The 21010-nt window shown below is 46.4% G+C and overlaps 1 protein-coding gene and 1 long non-coding RNA gene across 4 annotated transcripts; one reads left to right on the forward strand and one right to left on the reverse strand.

The window, feature by feature from the left end:
• Positions 1-67: 67 nt before the first annotated feature.
• LOC142896678 (uncharacterized) lies at positions 68-2485 on the reverse strand. The gene is made up of 2 exons (XR_012928385.1): positions 653-2485; positions 68-561 (listed from the first exon to the last, which is right to left on the reverse strand). It is a non-coding gene; the product is annotated as an uncharacterized LOC142896678 (long non-coding RNA).
• brd4 (bromodomain containing 4) lies at positions 433-20177 on the forward strand. Of its 3 annotated transcripts, none has more exons than XM_076038485.1 (19): positions 433-574; positions 11347-11746; positions 12354-12491; positions 12581-12716; positions 12816-13156; positions 13256-13663; positions 13742-13870; positions 14538-14765; positions 14876-15102; positions 15203-15534; positions 15621-15716; positions 15803-16270; positions 16436-17341; positions 17453-17559; positions 17685-17856; positions 17943-18073; positions 18195-18400; positions 19038-19428; positions 19909-20177. In XM_076038485.1, the coding sequence occupies exons 2-19, from the start codon at positions 11483-11485 to the stop codon at positions 19975-19977; spliced, it is 4749 nt and encodes a 1582-aa protein (XP_075894600.1). In that variant the 5' UTR covers positions 433-574; positions 11347-11482; the 3' UTR covers positions 19978-20177. The 3 variants fall into 3 exon arrangements, with proteins under 3 accessions (XP_075894600.1, XP_075894598.1, XP_075894599.1); XM_076038483.1 differs by lacking the exon at positions 433-574 and adding an exon at positions 4154-4832; XM_076038484.1 differs by lacking the exon at positions 433-574 and adding an exon at positions 4156-4832 and having other exon boundaries at positions 17706-17856.
• Positions 20178-21010: the final 833 nt, after the last annotated feature.

Below are 21010 nucleotides of genomic sequence, written 5' to 3' on the forward strand. Positions count from 1 at the left end.
TGCGAGTTGTGTTCTGAGAAAATAATAAACTTGCTTTTTATATTGGCAAGTGAGATTTTTATTAGTCTACAATTTGTTTGTCCTTCGAGTACAATTTTAGTGTAATTATGTTTGAAGCTGTATTTTTTTTGTATTTAACTTGGTTGAAAGACCCTATTTGTGGGACTATGGGCTGCTGGAGTCCCAGATTTCGTTTTCACGCGTGTAAGCAATCATAATTATTAATTACACACGCGTTTTGATCATAATTATTAATTATACACGCGTTTTGATCAAACGTGGGGAAATGTTGGGTTGAGGATATAGTACATTTCCACGCACAGTCACATAAGTTTGACACGCGAATATGTCTGCTCTTCAGGGTGGAGTCCGGTTTGTTATTTTGTTATCGAACACGATGCACAATTCTAATTTCCCTGAGATGCCGCTCAAGTTACAGTCCAGCAGCCGATCTCACACACACACGCTGTACGTCCTCCACGAAAGACCTACGTGTGACGTCATCGACGACGAGAGGTGTTCAGGATCCTCGGAGAGAAAGATCCCGCGCGCCCTAGCAACCTGAAAACCCCAGGTAAACGCCATCGTTTCCGACATTAATTCTCCAGCTATGCTGTCACCATTGGCGGAATCAGTAGGCAGGATGAGTTACCTTCACGATATTGTCAAAACTTGAGAGTTAACGCTGATGCCCGGCGCCTACTGAGACCGTTCACTTGCACGGCGGCCTGTTCCGGCTAACTAGCTCGGCTAGCTGAAGCTAGTTGGCAGTTGTCTATCAAAAGACACAATAACCGCATCTATATTGTCCACGTATCTGACACTCGGTGTCTGTCTTACCCACTCGAGGCCACGGGCGAGCTAAAAATAACGTAACAAACGCTGCTGAGACCACCGTGTTGAGCGTCTTATTGCTAGTTTGCTCGTCGACTGTCCGATGTTGTGTGGGAGACGGTGACGCCGTCACGGTGATGATGGCGCACACTCAGACTGAGGTTATTTGATGAGAACGCAGCCAGTAGAGGAGATGATATAACGTAGAGCGGTCACCTAAGCACAATGCTCACCACAATAGCTCGTTGCCACGATTTTGTGAACAACGTAGCTCAATCCTTTTACGCTTTCCGTTTCGCTACGCGTTGAACTGACGTCCATTACGAAACACTGGCAATAATCTATGCCCTGTGGCCTAACGTTAGGATCTTGGCTTCTCGACGATGGTTCGCTCTCCAGCCAGCAAGCCAGCACTTGTGCAATTTATTTTTACGTTCACCCAATGTTTTACCGGTCTTGATTGAGTAATGACATCTTTAGGCATGTAGTGTTTATATTGTTTGATAGTGGAGACACAAAGCGGTGGCATCCAGCCGACTTACTGTACCCAAACAGATTACTCATGCACAGGCCCGTTGCTTAGCACGCAGTCAATGCCGTCTTCCGTGAAAAGCTAAAGCCTCAATACCTTATGCAAAACAGTAACCCCCCTTTTTTTAAAAAAATGCTTTACTACTGCCTTCAGAGACCGACATGTAACAACGTTCAGGTCTACATTTAAAAATTGGCCAGCACGTCGGTTCCGTACACAGCGGTTTAAATAAGTCAGTGAAAAAGCCGAAACCGAGCGTTTACGGGTGCCCGATGTCTTTTCCGCAGCTTTTCCACGTTTGCAACAGCTCCTAATCACCTGATGAAGTTTTTGTGTGTCACAGGTTACGTACAAATATCTTATCACTATCTACTCCCAGGAAGTACGTAAATAAAGAGGTTGAGTTCGGTCAAAGGGCACCCAGAAACCAAGTGTGCACGACAAACACACCGCTAATTTCGTAGCCAGACATTCTATTAGTGGTCATGGATTTGCAACTAATCAACACGGCAATTGAAAAAACAAAGAAAGTCTGGATCGCTCATGGGGAGGCATGGTTGTTGATCTTTAGAAGCTGACAAACTACTGGAACATTTACCAATTTCCATATTTGAGTGGACCAAAAGTGTGTTAAAATATATATACGGCTTGATCTGACCTGCAGCAGAGTACAGACCTACTGTAGAAGCACACATTTTGTTGCCTTTGTTTTCTTTGTTTTCTGTTGTGTTCTTTTCTGCCCACTTTAATTGTCTTCTTTTGTTCTCTCGTCTTTGATTTAGTTGCCACATTAACGTTATCGTTAGTCTAGTTGTGAATGACCTCTGAGTAAAGAGGAGTTTGTGGTCATGGGCCAAATATGGCAGCAGCCTATCATTGTAGATTTGAGTAGGGTTTTTTTATATTTGATATTCTGCTCTGTGTAATTACATACCAAATGGCTTATAGACAGTGGTGTAATTTTTATTTTTTGCTTTTGCGCCTTTGTGTCCTTTGTGTGGTTGTATCTAAAATCGCATATTGGCCCGCTTCATTGCGTTTATAGAATAGTTCAGAACCAACCAACCAATCATTTATATGTTTAATGGCATTTATACTAAATATGAACTGAATCAGCACAATTTCTGAACACGTTTTTATTGAAATCTCAAATAGAAATGTTCTATAAACACTAACAGCGCTTTTTGAGAAGTGTATTAACTTATACACTTAGTACACTTTATTTTAAAGCTCTGTCCTGTAAGTTGGGGAGAAAGTATGTCAGTACCACTTTTCAGGCAATTTCATTGTATATATATATATATATATATATATACATATATATATATTATGTACATATAAAAGCCCCCAACCCACCCTTTCCCTTTAGTTCTCTTTAGATCTGGGTGCTTTGGTCCCTAAATGATTAATGATGGAACCCTCAGATTTTCTCCCTGAGTCTGATCTTGGTGTTGCTGCCTTCTGTCTGACCCAACCCCCCCCCCCTGTTTAAATTCTTCCTCCCTCCCTCCTTGATCATGTCTGAATACTGTCTCCCCCACCCTTCCAGTGACAGGGCCATTGGTCTGGCCTTCTTGAATTGCTGCAGTAGGTTGGAGCTTTGTCACTCTGGCAGCTGCTGTATTGTTTTTGGGAATGATGCATATGGCACATGGTCATGGAATGAGTCTTTGAGGCATGTCTAGTTTCTGTGTGCTGTGGCTAGTTATATTCTTATTAAGCGTGTCTTGTGTATGGTAGTCACCACTCACCTGACCAATATACTAAACAATATGGATTCTCACTCCCCCCATCTCTTGGGATTTTGAAATCGGGCGTCTTGGAGACAGCAGAGGCGTCGGTATATTTTAATGCCAACAAGTAAAAGATTGAGAGGTTTAAAAAAGTCAATGGTGACCTTATGTATTGATGTGGCGAAAAAAGATACAACACTTGATTTGTTTGATGTACTCCAATTTAAACCCCAAAACTGTGGACAGGATAACTATTTTATTGAAAATTATGATTATACCTCTCTCTCCATCTGGTCATAGAATTTCTTCTTGATGGTTACATAAATGTTAAGTCTCATACAATGATCATAAATATATATATTTTAGGCCCCTTTTTTATGTGTCTGTATTCACATTGTCCTTTAAGGTTTTGTTTTGTTTTTTGTTTGTTTTTTTTAAGTTTGTTTACAGTTAATGATGTGCTGGCATTATATTAAATTCATTAAAATCATTCAGTTCAACTAGTGTTTTATTGTTTTCAAAATTACAATCACACCCCTGTTGCTCTTCGCAATCACTACATTCAAAAAAAATAATTACAAAAAGCTTTCTTTTAAGATTCATGTGACCCAAAACAGAACCAGGTTAATTTATTTACCTTGATAAGTTTCACCAAAACTTTTCTTTCCTCTCAATTACTTTCTTTTTTTTTTTCTCAGAAACCGGAGTACACGCAGTGTCCTTTATAATGCAAAACTGGCCACATTTTAAATGCAGGAGCTTTATGATGAAAGGGTTAAGCACAGATGAAGTGAAACCTTAAATTGTTGGGGGAAGGTGTATGCAAGATGAGTGAAGGAGGTGGGTGTGTTGGGGGTAGGGTATGATGAAACGGACAGAGGAAAGGACAGGAAGGGGGTAGGGTGTTAAAGGTATAACGGAGAGCGAGAGAGCGAGCGAGAGAGAGAGAGAGAGAGAGCAAGGACCTCAAGCTATTGATGGGAAAAGAGGGGAGGGGTGGAATGAGCAAGCCTAGAGGACTGAGCGAGCGAGCGAGCAGGGGAGGGAGGGGTGTGTGGGCTGAGACTCTTGAATGAGGAAGCAGCAGAGCCATTTTTACTGTTGAGCAACTACACGCCGCTGTGCCTGCGCCTGAGAGGGAGCGAGCCAGAGGAATAAAGTGCTCCTTCAGGATCTTACCGGAGCCCTGTTTTGCTTTTCCCCCCCTTCTCCTTGAACACCTCATGCTCGGGGCTTGTGTCCGTTTAAGTTGGGGAGGCCCTGGAGAGGACACACAATGGGGCGGAGAGCCTGTGGCAACTGGGCCGTTGTACTGCTGAGAGGGGGATGGGGCAGAGAGAGGACCGGTTCACACAGCTAACGCGGCCTGCCGGCTGTACGCTTTGGCCAGCCTTTCCTCCCGGCCTGGACCTTCTCTTTCCAGGCTGGGCCTTTTTTTGGGAGTACAATCACCCTTCAACTTCGATTGGACTTCTCACAAAGGATTACTTACAGTTCTCTCGGATTCTTGGATACATACTTGAGCCCAAAGAGAGAATCTTTCACGTGTGTTGGATGAAAGAGAGGAGCAAACTTTCATATGAATCTTTTGTGCTCTTTTTGGGGTTATCGCTTTCTGCTCAGAGGGGATCGTAAAAGGATTACAAGATGCATGCCAAGTCAAACGATTTGCTGGATTTTCAAAAACTGGATGCCCTCCTGGAAAAAATCGCACATTCAGTCTCTGTGAAAAGGTAACTTTATATGGCTAGGTAGAGTACTTATAACTGTTTTTAATGGCATGCTTGCGAAACGACTTTCAAAATGTTAACAAAAACAATCTTCAGTCTTTAAAATGCTTCAACAGAGAGTTAAACCTAAGGACAACCCTGGCCAACAGTCTTCAAAACTATCACGTTGTCTGCACTACTCGGTCTCCTCTCGCAGAAAAATCAGATTTAGTTTTCTTCTGTGTTTTGTTGAGTATAGCATTGTTAACCAGATTTTAGCCAGAAGCCATGAACCTACCTCCTGATGAGTGAGGGGGTGTGTGTGGGGGAAGGGGGATTACAGAGGAAGAAGGGGGTTATGTGAGTGTCTGTCTCTCTGTGTGTGTGTGTGTGTGTGTGTGTGTGTGTGTGTGTGTGTGTGTGTGTGTGTGTGTGTGTGTGTGTGTGTGTGGCGATAGTAGGAATCTCTCCTGATTCCTGGTAGGCTTTGATTTGCTTCTCCTGGCCAGCTGGCCGTTTACCCTCAGAGAGCAGGCTGGGTTCTTGCCTTTTCCTGTTATAATATGCCTGACTCACGGTTAGGCTATTTGAGTCAGATTGTGTGCTCATGCAATGACTCATGCAGCAAGTGCTTGTAATCAGTACTAGGGAAACTTTTAGTTTACGGTCTTGTGATAGATGTTTGAAAATGGTGACTCTTGCTTTACATGACTTAAGGAAAGCTGTCGGCCCGGGAGCAGGGAGGTCTGTTTAAGGTATACATTTTTTGTGGGGATTGGGGGGTTTACTATCAGACACAAATTTAAATCACTCTCATTATTAATTGATGAAATCATTACTGTGTGGCTAGATGCAATTAAGACAAGAATACGTCCACACACTCTGAAATGAAGTTTTCAGACAAAAACGTGTTGCAGTTCCTCCTGCAGATTGTCTTTACAAAAGCCATAGTACCTACATAGTAACTTTCAGTTTCACATTGCAGTTACGGCTCGAGTTTTGCAACACTATCGTTTATGTGCACTGGAACTATTGGCGGTGTGAGAGAACAAATGAAAAACATTGACAGCTCTGCCAAGGTTCATGGTCCCCTCGGAATTCTTGAGTCTCAGCATGGAATTGGACCTTCATTTTTGGACGCCTTGTCCCTAAAACACCCCTTGCAAATCATCAACACACACTCAAAACATTCACAGAAAAAAGTTGGACCTATTTGCGTAAAATTCACACAATTAAGTGAACTGTCTGTGCATGCGCATGCTTCTTAGTTCACATTGTATTAGCCTGCCTGCGCCCGTCGAATGCAAACGTTTCTGTGGTCGGAACGGTTGAGGGTAGTTTTTTTTCCTGAAAGAATGAACTGACCGGTGAATAAGAAAGGAACTTGTCACTTCGGTCTCATTAACAATGTATGGTCTTGCTTTTAAGCGAAAACTTCCGTCGCTAAGTGAGAGCCTCAAGTCAAACCTGCAGATCTCTGGTTTCCCTGAAATTGACGTGTTCCTACATGTGTAAATGATTTATAGTTTACTGAAGGTTGCATAGATCTCAGCGTATCTCTCTGTGCAGTTGTCGACCTCTTTCACTCTTACCAGCTCAAACATGAAATGGGAAAATGTGGGTGATTAGTGTGCTTAGATCATAGGGGTGACAGACAGTCCTGCATTATGCTCGGTGTCTGTCTTCAACAGAATTTAGCTGTTGCATTAGTTTAGTGATTTTAATTCTCAACTGATGTGGCTACACGATTCGTCGTCAACACTGTAATGGCAAATCGTGACACGAATCAAGAAAAATGTTCAACTCCTCAAATCTATTGATGAAAAGATGGTTGCTGTACTGAATGTGTGACAGTGCAAAGCACAGTACACCAATACTAACAATACTTCAAGTTTAATGACTAACTAAAACAGGGGTGAACCAAGGGCAGATGGATGGAGTGTTTTGGTGACCCACATCATTGGAAAAAAAAATATATAATGGGATATGTAGAAAACATGAATTAATGTTAATGGAAAATGAACAAGGCATTTACACCAAAATATGTGTCTTTGAAGCCCACCATATTTCGCTCTTTATTGAAATGACTGAAAAACTGGATGAAACCTAACTATGTTAATACTTATTCGTCATTATATAATTTCTTCAGTTAGGCAGGCTGGATTAAAAAGTTTAACGGGCCACTTATGGCCCCCGGGTCATAATTTGCCCATGCGTGAACTAAAACGACCGTCAAGACGAAGCTCGAGAGGTAAATGTTCCCTTTACCCTCCATTTACTTTGCTTAAGAATATTACAGATGAAGCCTGAAGCTGACCAGCCCGTACAAATAATATTCAGTAGCTTTAACAAGCCGTTGATAATGAAGCTGTTTCCACATGCATCATTACAACACTTTAGTAACTTTGACCTTTTTTTTTAACAGTCTCATCCACACTTTCACACAGTTAGATGAAATATTGTCTACTTGCTGGGAAGCAAAAATGAGCTTTAGCTTTGTACACAATTATTGGATTCAAACATATTTTTCATATTATTCAAACATTCATCACAAGGCTGAAATAATCAGAACAGCTAAGTCAGCCATTTCTGAACAGACTCGGTGAAGTAAATAAAAAAAAAAATTCAGTCACCTACCAGGTGACAATCATGACCCATTAAAGCCATTTAAACGGTACAGTTAATCTACATTTAATGTTAACTACCCCTGTATGTTTTGGCAGAGTAATTCCACTGTTAACATGTGGAACGGTAGTATTCTGAGGTCAAAGGAACTACTGCATCACGTGGAACCAGATTTCCTGGTTTTGGACATGCTCGCCCCATCACAGTAGCACCGACCACATCCTCCCCAGAAAGCATTCCACAGCAGTCTGCAGTGATGTATGTTCAGGTTAAAGGTCAACTGTTATTCCAGAGCTGAAAACAGTGTAAGGCATGCCACAACAGGAAGTGAATACCTTGATTGACCTATGTCATGAGCTGCTGCTGCTGCTGCGTTGATTAGTCTCACTCGTCAATGTGTAGTTTACAATAGCAATAGCTAAGCTATTCGTCTCTGTGCTTGTAGTGCAGGGGACTGAAAAGGGAATTATTTAAGCCATCGGCGTTGTCTACACATTCAAAAAAATGGACTACATGACAAGCATGAAAAAGGGAAGTAAGTTTGAGTTGTGCCAAAACAGAAACGTCAGTTTGATTACGTAGCATTAGGAAGAAAGCCAGAGTGGCCAGTACTTCTGGTTCACTATTAGGATCTATTGTTATTGTAGGCGTCTACCTCTCCATTTATTTCTTCTCATCATTCCTCATAATTTGTGTCGTACTGTTTTGGAAGATATTTGTTCCTGGAGTGCAAGGAATCCAGACACAAGTTGAGTGTATACACAAAAGCCACTTGGGTAGAAGTAGAACTTCAATTGTCAATGAAATTGCTGGTTCTTGAAAGGAACCTAGCTGTCAAATGCAGGGGATTTTAATCCGTGTGTTTGAAGCCATTTGGGAAGTTTGCCTGGCATACACACATCTCAAATTGGTACAGAAAGGAGTGGAAACGCACCATCAACATCCCTTTTAACACCAGAGTGCAGTTGACTTTGCAGTGCCACTCACAACAAATGATACATAGAACAGTGCAAGTTAGAGCGAGTGCTGTGGCGAAAAGAGGTTAGAAAAATCTAGCAGACAGTTCTTGTGTGTGTCTGCTTTGTGGGATAGCTTCTGAGCCAACGACATTTCCAAACTTTTGTTTTCAGTTTTGATAGAGCACTGTCAAAGCATGTTTGCTTTGTCAAGTTTGGTGTTTAGCTCACTGGTAAACAAGCCAACCGTCTTTTTCACATAGAGTTTCCTGTGCTGTTGTTTATAGAAGCGAAATACTTCCATTTGTTGCTTATTGCCTCAGTGAGACCACATTTCCTTTCGGCTGCTGTTTTGTCACTATGGGAGGACGTGTACCTGAGTGGACTTAATAGGAACAAACTACCTTACTCGTTGTTCAGCGTCAACACGTTAGGTTCTCATTCGTGCGATTCTGGAGATCCTCACAGTTTTAACGTTAGTTCACTGAATCCTCACTTACTGCATCTAACTCTTCCCCTGCTTCTTGCCACTGAATGTAGCAATGTAATGAGTCTCCCAGTGAGTTTGCTTGTCACTAATGTCAATGACCTACTGAGGACACTTTGGTGATTGTCTTGTCTCTGATGAGGTTGCTTTTAATCAGGTCTCTCTATTAATTTGGCTCATGTACATTTTATTTAAATTAGCATATTAATGATTTACATTTATAAAGGACAATCTTATGATTTGGTTTATTTCAATTGAAATGATCATTTTAAGAGGAAGGCTTTTATTTTGAAAGGTGATCCTTGGTTATTTAAGGGTGTTGCATTCTGGGTGGGGAAAAAAATTGAGAAATGTTTGTTTGGATGAGGAGGGAAGCTGGTATGGGTCAAGCCAGACTAGGAGTGCGGAGCCTAAAAATTCTTTTGACCTTGTTTTTGTTCCTCGTTTTGTTTTCTCCACCTTCTTGTCTAAAAACAAATCAAGAAAATAAATCAGTTGATTTCACGTCCTGGTCGGATTTTTTTTAACCTTTTTTACTGGATCACTGGAAACTGGAGCGGATCGACAATGAAGCGACAAACGCGAGCGTCAAGACTTAATGGGCAACTACGTGAGCTAAGATGACAGAACTACAATATAAACACCTGGTCTGGAAATTGATTTCCATACTGGTGAGAAGCGACTACTCATTGATTTAATAAAATGCAAAAGCTCAGGTTTTTGCATACTGGGTTAAATATGTTTGGGTTTTTTTTCAGAAAGTGAATTAGCAGGGACAGCTGAAGGCCATTAACTTCTGCAAGGAAGGTCAACAGGTCAACGGCCTTTGCCAAACTGAGCACGTTGTGCCTTTTTTTTATTGGACTAATGTGTCCACGCAACGTCACTGAAGCACACGCTAAAAATGTTTAAAGAAAATATTACCATGTGCGCACCAATCACAACCAAAGGCGTCTCAAAGCGCTAATGTGCTATTGTGTGTGCACTATCACGAAATAGCTCGCCACCTGTCAGGTGATCTAATCATGACTTCGTCTACGCCTTGTTCCAGGTCAGCAACTTGACCATGTGACCTGATGGCCCTGATATTTGCTGCCCAGCCTAGTTGGCTGGAGTCCCGTCCAGCAAATGGCAATTGGTCTGTGAAAAAAACAGAACAAAAATAAATAATGAAACTTACAAAAAGTCTCGAGTATCAGTATTCAGTAACATTGCATAGCCTCTCACCCACCACTTGTAAGAGTTTAGGGTCACTTCTGTAAAAAAAACGTCTGATTCCTTATTTCCCTTTTTCCTTCATGAGAAAAAGTGGATATTGCAAAAGTTGGCAACTATTATGAGAAACCTTGGGGGTTTAGAGTCTCATGGCTTCTTGGCACGGTGTTATTTATCTCTTCCTTTTGTTTGTAGCCACAAAAGTACCAAGTGTGTCGGTCCAGTGCTTCTTACTTCAGGTCTTGTCATTCAATGTTGGACTCTTTGCTGCGTACGAGTGCCTCAGGGAGACCAAAGCAGCTATCATGTGGTGAACAAACTGCTTCCCTCTTCTCAGAAAGTGACTCATTAAGAATGAGATTAGTCACAGATCTATACAGTCAGTCTGTGTTTTGTCTTTGTGAAACAACCGATTGTGGGAGCGTGTTTTAGTGTACAAGACTGGGATTTTTTTTTCCCCTTTCGGAGGTTTGGACTTGCTTGCCCCTACGCCCCACTTTTTTCTGGCAGAATATTATTTTCTCCAGACTTTCTGAATGTAAGTGTTTCTAAATTTTCTTTTTGTTGTCATCGTAGCCTTTGTGTTTGTCTTGGCCGTGACGTTACTGTCTTCTCAGGAAGGAACCATAGTAGTGCACAAAGCGCTGCATCGTTGAACAAAGCCCCTCGGTGCTGCCAGATGATGCCACATTTCTCTCTGCACATCTGGCCCTTTGCTGCGTAAAGGAGACCTGCAACGGATTGACTATTCTTCTCTATTGGTCCTTGCTCCAATTTGATCCCAAAGGATGTTTACTATTTTCTGTTTTTGATTGTTTGTCTCTGTGCTTTAATATGCTGACAAAGACTCTCAGGCTGTTAGTTATTTGCAAGAGTGAGATCATTTTTGATGTCGGACATAAGTGTAAGATAATTTCAACTTTAGAATCAATCACGGCAAGATTTCACTCAGGCAAACACAGGCTGTTGTTTACGTCTGTGCAGCGATTGGAAGCTCAGGTGCTGCAGTGCAGAGTACACTTCAGATTTGTTTAACATGTTTGATGAAAGAGCTCATGAGCCACCCTTGCTGACGGCCCTGGATCTGTCTTACGTTACTCGGGGTGTTAAGTGCGTTCTGTGCCTCCATAAACTACATGAGAGGCATTTTGACCAGAGTGATAACTCACATCTTAATAAAAACAAAAGTTGTACGCCTTGTTCCTGGAAACTCAAATGACTTCAAGCTGTTTTTTCTTTTCTTTCCTTATTTCAGAGAGTCTAGCGACGAATGCAATGGGATTAATGGTACTCTGTCAGTGGAGTCTGTCCCGGGGCCAAGACTGAACTGGTGTCCTGCCAACGCCCCTGCCCCTGCATCAGCTCCAGCTCCCACACAGGGGCCCGAGCCCATGCCCAACCCTGTGAAAATGGGGGACGGCCTGGATGCAGCACAGATGTCGGGCAGCAGCAGCAGCAGCAGCAGCAGCAGCAGCCAGGGGCAGGTTCAGCACTCGCTCAACCCCCCTCCACCGACATACATCAATCCCGACAGGCCCAAGCGCCAGACCAATCAGCTGCAATACTTGCTCAAGATGGTGTTGAAGTCCCTCTGGAAGCACCAGTTTGCCTGGCCCTTCCATGCACCAGTGGACGCGCTCAAACTCAACCTGCCTGTGAGTGGTTCCTACAGCTACGACCATTAGTCGATGCAATCGGTTACGTAGAAAACAAAGCTCTGAAGCTACGTGCTCATCTGTACCTGCAGTGCAGTGCTTGTTGTTTAGGAATATAACAGCGTTACAGATAAATGTTTTATGTGTCATTATTTCAATTTAAAAAAAAAACACGCATGCAGTCAGAGTGCAACGGTAACACACAGGTGTGAGGATTTAAGCAGAAGTCCAGAATAGGTGCTTGAAAATAAAGAAGATAATTGTGACTAATCAACTCATCGAAAACGTAATGGACGAGTAGACGACAAAAATAATCACAAGCTGCAGCTCTCGTGTTTACGAAGAGCAATCTGCTCCTCGACTGCCAGTCAGAACTGTAACGCCCATCCCATAGCAGATACAGTGTCACTGTGCAACAAATAGTGGTGAACCCACACCCTTCACTAACAACAATGTCAAGCTCTGCTAAATTAAAAAAAAAAGATTCCAATGGGGACCTGCTTTTTCTTACAGTACTGGAAGAATCAGACAATATGAGCATAAGCAGAGAACTGTTTACAGTACATTTCTTACCTTAACAGATGTTTTTATTTCATTTGTTTTCCAGGACTACTATTCAATAATCAAAAATCCTATGGACATGGGAACAATAAAGAAAAGGCTTGAAAACAGTTACTACTGGAATGCCCAAGAATGTATCCAGGATTTCAACACGATGTTTACCAACTGCTACATCTACAACAAGGTAACTAAACGGTTTCAACAGTGCAGGCCACTCTTGTTGGCCTCCACCTTCAGTAAAAAAAAAATAAAACACCTTGTCTCCCCCTTCAGCCTGCAGACGACATAGTGTTAATGGCCAAGGCTCTGGAGAAAGCATTCCTGCAGAAGGTCTCCGAGATGCCCCAGGAAGAAATTGAAATAGTTGTCATGACAGGAAAAGGACGCGGTCGGGGCCGAAGAGATGCGGGTATGTGATTTGTCTCTGATGTATTTCTCTCGTCGATGTTTATTGCTCTTTGAGTTTTGTTTTTGTTGGATTTTGAATGCGTCTCATTCCCTCATCAAGGTCTGAGTTTGAAACCGGGGGCCATAATCGACCCCTTGTCGACGACTCCTCAGACGCGCGGTCTCTCCAACCTCACAGCAGCACCTCAGACACGAGGACCAGTGCAGGGCCCACCTTCACTACCTCCCCAGCCATTGATGCAGGCACTGCCGTCCCACGTACCCCCCACGATATCGAGCCATGCGCCACAGCTCGGGGGCCCCTACTCTCTGGTCCAGCCGGACCTTGTTCCTCAAGTTCCCATCATGACTTCTGTGCCTCCTGCTACTCAGACTTCCCTTCCCCCAGTGTCTCTCCAGGGCACTGTGTCCATGCTGCAGAACCCCATAACTATGACCAAAGTAAGATTCTGACAAAGTTTGGACACGTGTATTAGAATCAGAAGCTCATTCTAAAAAATGTCCCCCTCATGCATTTTCCTTCTCCCCACCTCAATCCAGCAAAAGAAAAGTCAGAAGAGGAAAGCAGACACTACAACGCCCACCGCAAACGACCAACTGAGTGAGTCTTCACCAGCAGAGTCCAAATCGGGAAAGACACTACCGAGGCGAGAGAGCACCCGGCCGTCAAAACTCATCAAGAAAGACACGCCTGACTCCCAGCATCACATAGGCATAGGCATGGGCATGGGCATGGGCATTGGCCTGGGGATTGGTGGGCCAAGTGGAGGGCTTAGCCCCAAACCGCAGGATCAGATGGGATACTGTGCCAGTCTGGTTCGGGAGATGCTGTCCAAGAAGCACGCCGCATACGCCTGGCCGTTCTACAAACCCGTCGACGTGGACGCGCTGGGACTCCATGATTATCACGACATCATCAAACACCCGATGGACCTCAGCACGATCAAGGTGAGTTGCAGCGACGGTGCCAGAATGTGAGGGTTTTAACGGAAGGAAAGGTGGATAATCCCTCCATGTTCTCCGCAGGTCAAGCTGGAGAACAGGCAATACCGGGAATCACAAGAGTTTGCTGCGGACGTTCGGTTAATGTTTTCCAATTGCTACAAGTACAATCCCCCGGACCACGAGGTGGTGTCGATGGCCCGCAAACTGCAGGTGCGTATTGTTGTTGAAGGAAAATAAGTTTTTCTCCATAGCAGATTAGAGCTCTGGTTCTCAACTGGTGGAGCGTCAGAACCCACGTTTTTTTCCTGATCAAGAAGTCACGACCCAAACTTCTCCCTCAGCACTCAAATTTGTTCTACAAAAATAAAAACGCTAGCCCACTTTCTATTATGTCGAGTGAATGAATTATTGATTCCTGCAAAATAAATGCACATCTTCTCTACAAATATATTTACACTACCAGTCAAAAGTTTGGAATTTAATGCCTTTTCTTTCATTCTCATGACTATTGACATTGCAGTTTCTCACTGAAGGCATCAAAACTACGTATGAACACACATGGAATTATGTAGGAAAATATAAAAGTTTAAAATAACTCACGTTTTACATTGAAATTCTTCAAAATAGCCACATTTAATAAAAAGTGTCTTTAGCTATATAACATGTTTTTCTTTGCTGCGTAATTACATGTATCTTGCTCATATATTTGATGTCTTCAGTGTATCTGCAGTGTAGAAAGTTGCATGAGAAGGTTCGTCCAAACTTTTGACAGTACTTAAAATCCCTTCCTGCCCAAGAAGCCAATCAAAACTGTGGGTTTTCCCTGCAATAATGGCTCTGTCTGCACTCCCTGACCTTTTCCTTTTGGATCCTGCAGGATGTCTTTGAGATGCGCTTTGCCAAGATGCCAGATGAACCCGAGAGCAAGCCGCTGGTTTCTGCCCCAGCTCCGACGCTTCATCCCGCGCCGGTCAAGCCCCAGCTTCCTTTAGCCCCCGTTGCCTCCTCCTCAGACAGCTCCAGTGACTCCTCCTCCGAATCCGAGTCCTCCACTGACGACTCTGAAGAGGAGCGAGCCCAGCGATTGGCTGAGCTCCAAGAGCAGGTTCGTGACTCGCACGGCAGTCAGACCAGCTGGAAAAGAAGCTTTGTTGTTGTTGTTTGTTTGGTGTCGTTGCCCTGTTGTGAATAATTGGCCTCACTCTCCTGGTACAGTTGAAGGCTGTCCACGAGCAGCTCGCTGCCCTGTCCCAACCACAAGCCAGCAAACCAAAGAGAAAAGAGAAGGAGAAGAAGGAAAAGAAAAAGGAGAAGCATAAGAAAAAAGGAGGCTTGCCGGGCCTGGTGGAGGAAATCCAGGACGCTCCGCTCGTTTTGCAGCATTCGAAAAAAACCAAGACCAGTAACAACAACAAAGAGTTCCCCTCCAAGAAGAAGCCCAGGTTTGTGATGGCGTCGTCTAAAACGTACAAGGCGGTTGGTCAAAGCATTTGCACAAATCATAGTCAAGTTTTATCTCCCCGTTGTTGTTGTTTCTTGTAGTAAAAAGGAAGTGATGAAGAGCAACCATCCCTCCAGCTTGCAGCCGGTGGCCAGCCTGGAAGAAGACCTGGGGGCCGGTGGGTCGGCGGCTCCCGGGGAGAAGTGTAAGCCCATGACGTACGAGGAGAAGCGGCAGCTCAGCCTGGACATCAACAAGCTCCCCGGAGACAAGCTGGGCCGCGTGGTGCACATCATCCAGTCCAGAGAGCCGTCGCTGAAGAACTCCAACCCCGACGAGATCGAGATCGACTTTGAGACCCTGAAGCCTTCCACCCTGCGCGAGCTGGAGAGATACGTCTCCTCCTGCCTCCGCAAGAAGAAGCGGGGATCGGGTGAGTCGAGCGGGACGGCCGCCCTTCGAGTCAATAGCGTGTTTGGTCTGGCGCTTCAAATGGATAATTCTGGCTCCTTTTCGCAGTGGACAAGCCCTTAGAATCGATGGCGACGTCCAAAAAGCCCGGAACCTCATCCGAGAGCAGCGGGACGAGCACGGACAGCGAATCGGAGGGCACAGGTGACCTACTTGCAAATTCGGCGCGCGTCGAGCAATTGTTGAGGAGCGCGGGGTTGCCTCTTACCTCTTCGACCTTCTGACCTCAGGAATAATAAAGCAGCAGAAGAAGAAAGGCCAGTCCTTGAAGGAGGGGAAGAAGATGCAACTGCACAACCAGAGTCTTCTTCCCCAAACGGGACTCCATCCTCAACCTGCGGTCCTTTCCAACAGTCAACTGAAGCAGCAGCAGCAGCAACAACTGCAACAGCAGCTGCAGCTGCTGCAGCAGCAGCAGCATCAGCTGCAGCAGCAACAGCAGCAGCACCACCACCACCACCACCAACCGTCTCCTGCAGGCTTCAACGTTCCGCCTGTCGCCGCTCTGGAGTCCTCGCAGCTGCTGGAGACCAGCTTCGACTCTCTGCCCAGCTTCGGCCAGCCCCTCATGCACCTGAGCCACCACCCGGGCAACGCTTCCTCCCCAGCACCCCCGCACCTCAACACGCACCCCGCAGGGCCAGTGTCCCCCGAGACCCACCCCTTTCTCAACCAGCACCCCATGCTGGCATCTCCAGGTGAGGCAACGCACCCACAACTGCAGCGCAGACAACCATTCAAGTCCAGAGCTTTTTCAAGCTTTTCTGAACCCTAGAATTGGGAAAAACCTAAATATCGCTCTGGGTGAAAAAAAAAAACATTTGGTCGACATATATTTGATCAACTCTATTTTCCTTCCTCAGCTTTGCACATCTCCATGCCGCAGCAGCCGTCGCGACCCAGCCACAAGGCAGCACCTCTTCATCCAAAGCCCCCGCAGCAGCAGCAGCAGCAGCAGCAGCAGCAGCAGCAGCAGGCAGCACCTCCTCAGCCACAGCCCACCCTGCTGCCGCAGCAGCAGCCGCAGCTCCAGCTCCAGGCCGTGGCAGTGGCGCCACCCCCTGCACCTCCGCCACCGCAGCAGCACCAGCTCCCCCCTCAGATCCTTCACACGGCTCAGCCCCTCCATCAGCGACCCCTGTCCCCTCCCACGCTCACGCCGCAGGGCCTGCTGTCCTCGCAGCCTCCGCAGCTGCTGCTGGAGGACGACGAGGAGCCCGGCTCCACCACGCCCCTCAACCAAGTGCAGCTGTACTTGCAGCAGTTCCAACAGAGCCGCCAGCCGCCGCCGCCGCCGTCCCTGCAGTCGCTGCAGGCTCAGGCCCATCAGCAGCAGCAGCAGCAGCAGCCGCCACCGCCGGCACAGACCTCTCTCCTGCAGTCAGTTCAGGGACAGTCCCAACTCTCCTCACAGACAGCGCTCGCTCCCCCGCAACTCCCCATCCAATCGCAGGCTCCGCCTCCTCCGTCACATCAGGCCCCACCTCAACAGATGCCGCTACATCAGGCTCGCCATATGCAACAGCACAGTCAGCAGCAGCCGCAGCCGCCACAGCAGCAGCAGCTGCAGCCGCCGCCGCAACAACAGCAACTCAGCTTTCAACAGCAGGGTCCTGGACTCGCTGGTCCGCCTCACCCATCGCAACACAAGATCTCCATGCCTCCCAACAAGACGCAGCAAATCATCCAGCAGCAGCAGCAGCAGCAGCAGCAGCAGCAGCAGCAGCAGCCATCCCCGCGGCCGACCAAGACGGAGCCCTATAACACCGGTGAGTCCGACAGGATGGACGACGGCAACGTTGACAAAACGGGCAAAAAAATCAAATTGATCCGCTTCACGTGACGCTGGTTGGCTGACTCCTCCTCTCCGCTGTGCACAGGTCACATGAGGGACAACCCCTCCCCTCTCATGACGCATTCCCCGCAGCTTCCCCAGTACCCGCCCATCTCTCACCCGTCTCCGCCTCACAACATGCAGTCCAAAAAGGTGAGTGAACTTTTTTTTTGTTTTGTTTTTTTTGTACAATTTCACCCCCAATTAACACCAAAAGTGTCTGTGGTGCGTGAGCGGCGCTCGGTTAGCGCCGTTCTGATGTTGTGTCTGACCTGCAGTCCCATCTTCTTGCCACGCAGCAAAGGGCTCCGGGGAGCCAAGGCGCGTTGAAGGAGGAGAAACTGCCGCCGTCTCCAATCATGAGAGGAGAGCCGTTCAACCCAGCCATGAGGCCGGACCATCAGAAGCACCCCGACATGAAGCCGTCTCAGCCAGGACACAGCCAGCAGAGTGAGCGTCCGGTCCTGCCTCATCATTGTTTCACCTAACACTACAAACCGGTTCCAGGTGTTAAAGACTGTGGTTGTGTCGGGCAGATGTGAAGACGATGGACGGCTCGAGGCCCGTCATCCGCTCCTCCGAGCCCAGTGGGCCGCCTCCTTCTTTGCAGGATAAAGAGAGGTTCAAGCAGGAGCCCAAGACGCCCACTGCACCCAAGAAAGTCCAGGTGTGTAGGAATCATCTCACCGTGCCACATTCCCGTTTGAAAGTAACCTATTGGATTCAGTCCAAGTCATTTTCATATTACAAATGATCACAACTGTTGCTTCTCACTGGCGTCGCACCAGGACGTGAAACTAAAGAACATGGGCTCGTGGGCCAGCCTGGCGCAGAAGTCCACGTCCACGCCCTTGTCGGCGGTGAAGTCGTCCAGCGACAGTTTTGAGCAGTTCCGACGTGCCGCGCGGGAGAAGGAGGAGCGGGAGAAAGCCCTGAAGGCCCAGGCCGAGCAGGCGGAGAAAGACCGTCTGCGCCGAGAGCAGGACAAACTACGGTAACAGTCCAGTGTTTTCCTGACAATACGTCTAGACTATCCTTTCAAAAGAAATCATCGCAATGTCCCATGTAAATAATAGGGAACAGTGTCCTTCGCTGGACCTGCTTGTGTGTTTGTGAGCTGCCTGGTGATCAAGCAGAGGCAGAATAGACTGAGATGAAGTCTCACTCCCTCTAGCGGCCACGTTGTGGGACTACAACAGCCTCCGTGTATTGGAAAGCAGCAGAGCCACCACTCAAACCAGAGAAATTAATGGCATATCAGCAGACAGCATATACACATCAATATCCAGAACGGGCTCAGCTTAAACACGTAAACAGTAAAAAAAAAAAAAACTGCACCATGTGCATATATATATGCACATGTTTCATATTTCATATATCACACAAAAAACTAAATGGATGCTCTTGTCAAATTCTGGTAATCCATGGCCAAATTTTCACATCCTCACTCAACGTTGTTCCCAAGTCGAGAGAGTCTTGGAATTGAATTGATCATAAACTTTAATATTTGTTTTGCTTTGTACTCTCGTCTGCACTGTAGATGAGGCTCGCCTCAGTGTATTAACAAGATTAAATAAAAGCAACAAACTTTCACTCGATTTCAAACTTTTTTCCTCAAAATGTTTTTCCAGAGGACGAGATGACGAGGACGTGCTGGAGCCGACCAGGAGGGTGCACGAGGAGCCACGCAGGCGCATGGAGCAGCAGCAGCAGCAGCAGCAGCAGCTTATTCAACCTCCTCCGCAACAGCAACCGCCACCGCCACCGCAGCAGCAGCAGCAGCAGCAGCAGCAGCAGCAGCAACAACAACAGCAACAACAACAGCAGCAGCAGCAGCAGCAGCAGCAACAACAGCAACAACAGCAGCAGCAGCAGCAGCAGCAGCAAGCAGAGCCTCAGCCACCCACCATTCAGCCGCCTCCCCAGCCCTCCTCATCGCCACAGCCCACCGCACAGAACCCACTCGACCAACAGAGGGAGCTGGCGCGCCGCAGGGAGCAGGAGCGGAGGAGACGGGAAGCGGTGAGTTGGGAGGACAGATTAAAATGCACTTTACATGAACTGTCGAAATCAGGCGTGGGCAAACTACGGCCGGGGGGCCATATGCGGCCCATTAAGCTTTTTAATCCGGCCCGCAAAACTTAAAGAAATTATATTGATAGTAAGTAAGTCATAAAATGGCTGTATTTCATCACATTGTCTGTGTTTTTCAATAAAGACCTAAATACCATGGGGGTTCGAAGGTACTGATTTTGTTGTAATGCTTTTATTTTCTACACATCCTATGATAGAAAACCACCAAAACACTCCTTTCATCTGCTCCTGCTCCAACCCCTTTGTCACATTTCCATTGTTGCCCCACCAGTGTGAAAGTTTGCCCACCCCTGCTCTAAATTATACAATTGTAAAAATGCACAGTTTCAGTTGTATGTAAATGTTATGTCATTTGGATGCTCAGCTGTTGCCTCTCTCCCTCTCTCCCCCCCCCCCCCTTTTCCGCAGATGACCGCAACTATTGACATGAATTTCCAAAGTGACTTAATGGCTATCTTTGAGGAAAACCTGTTCTGAGGGGAGGAGCAAGTGAAACGCAACTGCAAAAAACTGAAAAACAACAGAGAGGAGAGAAAAAACCCGACGACATAAAAAGCTACTGTAAAGAGATGTTTGGCCATGAACGCAGCACAGAGGGAAACAGACTGTGCGTAGACGCGACCAATCGCTCCCAGAGGTGGACGGCCACGGACCCGCTCGCTTTCGCACCCCCCCCCCCCCCCTCGTCCCCCCCTGTGGACTGAGAAGGCACTGCAGCGTGGGGACTGCACGGCGACTCTGGATGCCGTCGGCTGGGATCTTCCAACAGGAAGGGGAGGAGCCCTGTCGGCACAGTTGCCTTTTGTCACACTTGCGGTGTGCACCAGGGGTGCGACGATGAACTGAGTAAAAGACATCCCAGTATCCACGGTAAATGCTCTGATAATGAACTGACTGACTGACTGCGCAGAGGTGTTTTTAGTACTGCCAAGACGTCGGAGGCGGTGGAGAAGATTGCTCTTTTTGTTCTGTTTTTTTTTTCCTCTTTCTCTCTCTCTCTCTCACACACACACTATCTCTTTCTCTCTCTCTCTCTCTCTCTCTCTCTCTCTCTCTCTCTCTCTCTCTCTCTCAGTTGTTGTGAACACATGAAATTATTGTGCGGTGCGAGGCAGGGCAGGGATGGGGGAGGAGTGTTGGGGGGTGGGGGGCAAGTTCCATACTGTAAATCGTGTATATTTCTCAGCAGAGAAGGTACAGTTTTGCCTTACACCTCTTTTCCTAACAGACCTTTATGTTCTGTGGCCTGCACACACTGACGAGCCAATAACATTTACAGCTAGGAGTGCGCGGGGGGGGAGGGGGAGTCGAGCTGTGCAGAGCTCCCCCCCCCCAAACCGTCACCTGGTATCTACTGTACAAAAGTATTTTCTTAAGCGACAAAAAACACGGGGGGGCTTTCTTTTCTTTGTTCTTCTTCCTCTTTTGAATCTTAACACCGACACACACACACACACACACTCCATCACCTGTCTATGCCAAACAATCCTTTATGCGAAATTAATTGTCC

This window comes from Nelusetta ayraudi, unplaced genomic scaffold, assembly GCF_046127955.1.
Source record: "Nelusetta ayraudi isolate G7.1 ecotype Tasmania unplaced genomic scaffold, CSIRO-AGI_Nayr_v1 ptg000057l, whole genome shotgun sequence".
Taxonomy (NCBI): domain Eukaryota; kingdom Metazoa; phylum Chordata; class Actinopteri; order Tetraodontiformes; family Monacanthidae; genus Nelusetta; species Nelusetta ayraudi.